We start from the raw sequence: 7,414 nt of genomic DNA, 5'->3' as shown, positions 1-7,414 counted from the left end.
GCGGAGGAGTCATANCAAGGCATAGTGGCGCCAGTCGAACTTCAGGCACCCCACAACACATAGCATGGGGGATCTGCGTTGCGCAGTCCGGAGTGACAAAAGAGCCGCGGAGCTCCTTCTCCTGCCTGCTCGAATAGAAGACCACACCAAAAAAGAGTGACAAGCATAAAGTGGCAGGTATAACGGGACGCAAACAAATAAGCGCATGGCTCAGCCCACATCGTTCTCTTCAGTGAGAGAGCACCTTCCCATTTCACATGTCGAATTGTTAGTTCCCACGCGCTGTTGTCGCCATTAAGAGAACTACAACCAGGTAGGAGCAATAATTACTTTTTTTTCTTTTAAAAAACAACAAATGAGGCCCTTCTTTCGCTCAAAAATGCCCTCCCAATGCAACGAGCAAGAAACTGAAAAATCAAGAAACCGTATTTTATTACACCTCCAGCTGTTTTACCCATGAAGCGCATAAAAGATTCGCAACTGGACATCGCCCCCAAAAAATTTTCTTCCGTGCTTTTGGCCCAAACAACAATGAGTATGTGTGTCTTTTCTCACCCAAGAGGAACCCGGCGCAGAGCAGAATAATGTGCCGGGCACCGCAGCTCACAGCTCACACCAAGGGTGGCACCACAAAATCATGAACCAAACCACACATATCCCAATGGTATACTGCGACCACAGAGAAAAAAAAACTTTACACCACAGTAATAACAAAAAAAAAACCACTTCAAAGCAAAAAGAGCATGGCTTTCTGAGGATAGTATTCATCTCTGTATTTTTACCCGCGTGCTAAACGACGTCAATTCCGCTTCATTGACAGGAGTAGAATATAAATCAAGCAGACGCAGCATAGGTAGCCTGCCAAGGGCATTGACACCACTCACCATGGGACAAAAACCAAGTTCGACATCTTCCAGCGTCTCAATGGATGCGAGAGGAGACACATCTGTAAGGTGCTTGCAGTTTTCGAGTCCAATCTTCACAAGGCTGCGACTCGCACTGAGACCCTGCAACTCCTCGTCTGTGACGGCAGTAGATTTCAAAGAAAGCACACGCAGCCCAGGCAGCCTGCCAAGGGCACCAACAGTCGTCACACCTGTACACTCACGAAGACTCACCTCTTCCAGCGTCTCGATGGATGCAAGAGGAGACACATCTGTGAAACGTTTGCATTCTGCAAGCTCAATCTTCACAAGACTGCGACTCGCACTCAGCCCCCTGAGCCCATCATCTGTGATGCCAGTGTCATACCCGTCAAGCACACGCAGCCCAGGCAGCCTTCCAAGGGCACCAACAGTCGTCACACCTCTACACCCAAACAGGTTCACCTCTTCAAGTGTGCTGATCGACGCAAGATGCGACACATTTCTCAGCCGCTCACAGAAAGTAAGGTCAATCTTCACAAGACTGCGACTCGCACCCAGGCCGCTGAGCCCCTCATCTGTGATGCCAGAAGCGGTCAAATCAAGCACACGCAGCACAGGCAACTCTCCAAGGGCACTAAAGGTCGTCACATTGCTGCACCCACGAAGAACCACTTCCTCAAGCGTCCTGATGGATGCAAGAGACGACACATCGGTCAGGCGCCTACAGCTTCGAAGAACCATTTTCACGAGGCTTCGACTCGAAGAGAGAGAATTTATATCCTTATTGATGATTGTAGTGCAGCCCAAATTAAATGAATGTAGCAAAGGCAGTGTGCCAATGACGCCAACGTCCCTCAGCCCTCTAGAATCGCACAGATTCACCTCCTCAAGGGTCTTAATCAATGTCAGAGAGGAAACGTCTGTCAGACACTCGCACTCTGCTGCATTGATCTTCACGAGGCTCTGGCTTGCACCGAGACCGCACAGACCCTCATCGGTGACAGGAGTGGATTCCAAATCAAGCACGCGAAGTAAAGGAAGCATCCCAAGGGCACCAACAGCCGTCACGCCTTTGCACCAATGTAGGTTCACCTCTTCAAGCGTGCCAATAGATGCAAGAGGAGAGACGTCCGTCACGCATCTACAGTTTTGGAGGTCTATCCTCACGAGGCTTGTACTGGCACTGAGACCCTTCAGCCCCTCGCTTGTGACAGAGGTGAAGCCCAATTCAAGCACGCGCAGGACAGGCAGCTCGCCAAGGGCACCAACAGTCGTCACGCCTTTGCACCAATGTAGGTTCACCTCTTCCAGTGTCTTGATGGATGCGAGAGGAGACACATTTGTAAGGTACTTGGAGCTTCCCAACTTACACTTCACGAGGCTGCGGCACGTGGAAAGGGAACGAAGGTCTTCATCTGTGATGGCAGGCGAGTCCAACTCAAGCACACACAGCGCAGGAAGCATGCTAATGGCACCAACGGTCGTCACACCTTTGCAACCAGAAAGCCCTATCCACTCAAGCGTCTCGATGGATGCAAGAGGAGACACATTGGTCAGGCGTTCGCAGTTTCCAAGGTCAACCGTCACGAGGCTCCGACTCGCAGAGAGGCTACGCAGCTCATCATCGGTGATGGCAGTGGAGTCCAAGTCAAGCACACGCAGCACAGGAAGCAGTCCAACGGCACCAACAGTTGTCACACCTCCACAATCACAAAGGTTCAGCTTCTCAAGTGTACTGATGGACGCAAGAGGAGATGCGTCTGTCAAGTATCTGCAGTTTTCTAGGTCAATTTGAACAAGACTGCGACTCGCAGAAAGGCACTTCAGTTCATCATCTGTGATGGCAGTATTGCACGAATCAAGCACGCGCAGTTTGGGCAGCTCGCCAAGGGACCCGACATTCCTCACATATCGTGAGTCACGAAGAACCACTTCCTCAAGAGTGCTCACAGATGCGAGAGGAGACACATCTGTAAGGTGCTTGCAATTCGACAGTCCAATCCTAACAAGACTGCGACTCGCACCGAGGTCGATCAGTCCTTCATCGGTTACTCCGGTAAAGCTCAGATCAAGCACCCGAAGGAGTGGAAGTTGACTGATACGCTGACAGCTTGTCACCCGGGAACAGTTTCGAAGAGAGAGTTCCTCCAATTTTTGGAGGATACCCAGGTGACGCACATCGCTATCATATATGTTTGTGTTGCTCATTGATAGCTTTCTCAGTTCTGGTAGTTGACTGAGTGAGGTCATGTTCCGTATCTCACCATCAACTTCCAAGTGCAGCTCCTGTAGTTGCTTCAAGTCAGCTAGAAGCTGCACGTCACAGACGCCACTGCAATTGGAAATGTTTATTCGGGTAAGCGCTTGAGATGTGTNTGATAGCTTTCTCAGTTCTGGTAGTTGACTGAGTGAGGTCATGTTCCGTATCTCACCATCAACTTCCAAGTGCAGCTCCTGTAGTTGCTTGAAGCCAGCCAGCAGCTGCACGTCACAGACGCCACTGCACTTGGAAATGTGTATTCGGGTAAGCGCTTTAGATGTGTAGAGAGCCTTCAGGTCGCTATCTCCAAGCACTTTCCCAACAATACGAATCTCGCACATGCCGCCCAGCTCCTCCGTGGGAAGGAATTTCATACTGCCAACGGCACAAGCTTTCAATCCGATGTCACCAGAGTTTTGCTGTCTCTTCAGTTCCTCCTGTAAGTGTGCCTTTTTATTCTCCATTGCCGACACCTCTCCCGCCAGTATATTACGCTCGTCGGCCAAAACCACGTTATCGGACTGGACGGGGGAGCCTCCGAATGTCCGATGGGATTCGTCAGGCAGATGTCCCTGCGCAAGAGGAGGAGGAACGTCGTTCGAGAAGGCACGTTTCTGCTTGCTTTTGCCTGTATTCTTCATGGCTCTGTGAAAGAAAATATGCGCTGTGTGGTCGCTGTGTTCTTGGATCTATAAAGAGAGAAAGAGGCAAAAGAGGAAGGAAACAACTTACAGACGTCCCTCATCTACAATGCGAGCAGACACGGCAACAGAAGGGAGATTGAGTCACACCGTTTTCCGCAGACTTACGAAACAGTAGTTGTTGGGATCCCCCGATTCACACGACTCCGCGGTGAGGAAGGGAAGTTTGCGGTGGGTCTGATGGCAAAAAAGAAAGAAGCGAGCTTCTTCTTTATTTCGTACAATTTGAAAATACTTGCAACGACACAAGAAGAAAACATATTCACGGGGAACAATGACAAATGGAAAGGCGGGTCCTTGTATAATAGTCTCCTGAGAAGCCGTCTATTTTTTTTTTTGAAGGTATGACTCACTCTTCCAGAGGACACGAAAGCCCACTAAAACTAAGCGCATTATTAGCGGGGCACATATCCCCGAGGCAGTGAGTATACGCGCACCCGTAGAGGCCAAGCACCTTTACAAGTTCACCACTTTGAAAAAGACTTTTCGTCCTGCCCGGTGATGCCTGTCATCTCATCGCGGTGCCAGGGTTAAGCGCGACCCGTATTCTCTGCAGGAAATCAAACACCAGCAAAGGTTCGCCTCTTGGAGAACTTTTGCGGAGCTATGCTCACTGTATCGCACAGTGTCAGGACCAGACGTGCCTAGCTGGGACACCGTATTATCTTCGTGATCATCGTGTGTGTATGTGTGTGTGTGTGTGTGTGTGTGTGCATGTGTCATTGGCAATGCTGGGGCAATGAATGTTCATATGGAATGCAAGCACCCTGATGGACTTGATAAAGCGGTCCAAAAAGCAGACCGAGCCATACCAAGAGCCCCCAGGGAAGAGAGAGAGGAGGGCCCCACTTCGCACGCCGCGGCCATAAAACAGGAAACATATGACAATGTATTATCGCAACTTCTGAAGCTCTAAACAGCAGATGCTTCCCTTCCAACGAAAGACCCGTTAAAACGGAATACAGCTTATCCATCAGCACCGGATCGACGAGGGGAAAAACAACGCATGGTGTCTTTGAAATGGCTCAAGCGAACATAAACTTAGCCACGTCACGCTGCATAAAATTCCATGAGGGAATAGTCTATACCTTACCTTCCCCTATTAAGTAAAAGAGAGAGAGAGAGAGTAAGCGAGGCCTTTTATCCAGATCCCATTTCGAAACTCCTTGCCCCTGGTTCACATAGACGGAGGGCTTCCAGTAACCTCAAGGCCTTCCCCTTATAAGGAAGTTAAAGCCAGTAGTCAACTGGCAAAAAGGAGGTGCTGAAAGCGCCCTTAACCCGCCTCCCGCGCTCCCCTTCGCAAGTCCCACCCGTTCGCGATGTCCGTCGGCAAACCCTTTGCTCCTCGCGAGGTGCCCTCCGCAGGATTATTTTCCAACGCGACATAGCCCCATGTGGCGTTCAAGCCTTGGTCCCGCAGAACCCTGTCGATGCGCCCTGCCTCCCCACCAGGGCATCGGAATGCGTGCTGCCTTTTCTCATAATATGCATTACCGTAGTGTTATCGATGCGCAAATGGAGTGTAATAGACAAATTCCCCTTGAAAGCGAGCAAGGCCAAGACGAAGGCCCTCGCTTCAGCCTGTGCAATAATATGGGGCGCTTTTCCCCACGCACCCCCAGTGGCCCACACTTCCTTGCTGTCTTTAAACAGCAGCGCGCCCCATCCATATAAAGAGGCGCCAGGCACTAATGTCCCTAAGGTCGGTAAACCGCGCGGGGTTTTACAGGGTTGTTCTGCAGTATAGCATCCAACCATTCCAGCCCCACCTTAAGGGCAAAAGGGGGTAGAGCGGCCGGGCCATGGGCCTCTACCACCCTCTGTTGAGGCGCGAAAGTCTTCTGCTCACCATTTTCAAGAAGAAATAATACCGAAAAAGCGAACCCCCCGGAACCCCCGCTGCATACACCATACGTGACGTGAAGCTTTCCAATTCCCCAACCGACATCTTATGGACGGGTGTGACCCCCCTTTCATTTACGTAACGTTTTGTCACTGGGGGAAACCGTCCTAGCCGTATGGTCGAAACAAACTCCTATGAATTCATAACGCATGGTGGGAGCCTTGTGCCCTCCCACCGTCGCACCGCATCCACGCATATATTCCATAATAGCGTTCCCCCACGGCTCTACGCTCTTGCGTGGCCCTGTGATACGAATATTCCCAATCCACACGTGAAACGTTAGCTCCGGCGGGGCTGCGAACCGCGGTTTGACAGCCTCGGGGTCCCCCGCCAAAACTCTTGAGATCGTGTGCACGATTTCCGGACTACATTTATACCCCATTTGGGGCCGTGTGAAGTCGACCAGCTCCCCCTTCTCCGTGTGACAACGGAAATTACCGCGTGTCTCTGCTGGCAGGCCTACCTGGAAGAAGGATGCCTTTACACCAAAAATGGCGGCTGTTTCATCATAAACCGCGCCCAGGTAACGGGAAATTTGCCCAAGAGGGGCCATAGCCTGGTAGCTCTCTTGTTCATTTTTTGCTTTTGACCATGCTATGAAACGGCGCCGTGGGCCCGACGGTTTTTCCTCCACTACCGCAAAGGGCACAGCCCGCCCGGTAGTGGGTAGCTTTGATGCGGTTCGAATAATGCCCGCCTTCTTCATCGCTCGGGCAACTCCTTCTGTCATCCTCAAGAGGGGCTCTCGTCCCCTTGCCCTAGAAATTAGCTGGCTGTTGGACCAAGTCCCACACTGTGTTAAACCGTTCCAGAGCCTTGGATTTGTGTTGGTTCTGGATCCAGTGCAATGAGAGAGTATCCACGTCTACCTGTTGTAACGGTAACTTTCTTTCATCGTTCTTATCAACCACCCGTGTGCGATGGGTACGTCGCAAAATGCTGTGCCCTTGAAAAAGCTGTCCCTGCTCTTGCCCTCCCTCCGGATAAGCCCATGGATGCCTCGCCCATTTGCTCATCTCGTCTACATATATGCCGTCAGGTGTGCGGATTTGTTGACCAAAGCGACCCACGGCCTTATGTAGCGAGCTGTGCTGCGTGGTGGCTCTAGAGGGTCTGCGTGTTTCCCCAACTGAGCCCGCAGTCGAGGGTTGAGATCGTGTTGGATCACCGCTGCGGCTGCTTGCGCCAGTGCTCCTCTTTTGATGGAACGCGCTGTCATGCCAAATGGGCGGAGTAGGTTTTCCATATCTCTTGTGGTTAACTTTGTGAGCCTTTCCCCCTCCACCATTCCTTTGGTGACGCCTCTCATACTCTTTGCATCTTCTCCCCCGATAACTACGTATCGCGCCGCTCTGTTGGGGTCGATCTTGAAAGTCTTTGGGAGGGCCCCCCAATCTACAATGAGGGCTTCCTTGGTTTGAGGGTGGGGAATGAAATTCTCCTTCCGGCGTAGGGTGATTTCGCCCCATCGACTGGCTGTGACCCAGGCGNCCCCCCAATCTACAATGAGGGCTTCCTTGGTTTGAGGGTGGGGAATGAAATTCTCCTTCCGGCGTAGGGTGATTTCGCCCCATCGACTGGCTGTGACCCAGGCGTGCCGTAGGGCCACCCGACCGTTCTCCGAAGTCAGCATATTGCTGAAGAGGTCCGCCTCCCATCTCTCCATGGGGCGGGTCTGTTT

The 7,414-nt window shown here is 51.6% G+C and overlaps 4 protein-coding genes across 4 annotated transcripts; all 4 read right to left on the bottom strand.

The window, feature by feature from the left end:
* Positions 1 to 764: 764 nt before the first annotated feature.
* Positions 765 to 3,767, bottom strand: DQ04_07891030 (leucine-rich repeat protein (LRRP); the record flags this gene model as incomplete). Its single annotated transcript, XM_009315346.1, has 1 exon — positions 765 to 3,767. One exon carries the CDS (start codon positions 3,765 to 3,767, stop codon positions 765 to 767), a length of 3,003 nt encoding a protein of 1,000 aa, XP_009313621.1.
* A 1,464-nt stretch (positions 3,768 to 5,231) lies between these two features.
* DQ04_07891020 (hypothetical protein) lies at positions 5,232 to 5,588 on the bottom strand (the record flags this gene model as incomplete). Its single annotated transcript, XM_009315345.1, has 1 exon — positions 5,232 to 5,588. One exon carries the CDS (start codon positions 5,586 to 5,588, stop codon positions 5,232 to 5,234), a length of 357 nt encoding a protein of 118 aa, XP_009313620.1.
* A 215-nt stretch (positions 5,589 to 5,803) lies between these two features.
* On the bottom strand, positions 5,804 to 6,439 carry DQ04_07891010 (rab1 small GTP-binding protein; the record flags this gene model as incomplete). The annotated part of the gene is made up of 1 exon (XM_009315344.1): positions 5,804 to 6,439. One exon carries the CDS (start codon positions 6,437 to 6,439, stop codon positions 5,804 to 5,806), a length of 636 nt encoding a protein of 211 aa, XP_009313619.1.
* Positions 6,440 to 6,754: 315 nt separating this feature from the next.
* Positions 6,755 to 7,414, bottom strand: DQ04_07891000 (trans-sialidase; the record flags this gene model as incomplete). Its single annotated transcript, XM_009315343.1, has 1 exon — positions 6,755 to 7,414. A coding segment is annotated over one exon (660 nt), but the record flags the coding sequence as incomplete, so codon positions are not given.

This window comes from Trypanosoma grayi (genome assembly GCF_000691245.1).
Source record: "Trypanosoma grayi strain ANR4 Tgr_789_V1, whole genome shotgun sequence".
In the NCBI taxonomy this organism is placed as follows: Eukaryota; Euglenozoa; class Kinetoplastea; order Trypanosomatida; family Trypanosomatidae; genus Trypanosoma; species Trypanosoma grayi.
This window is presented reverse-complemented; position numbering and strand designations above follow the sequence as displayed.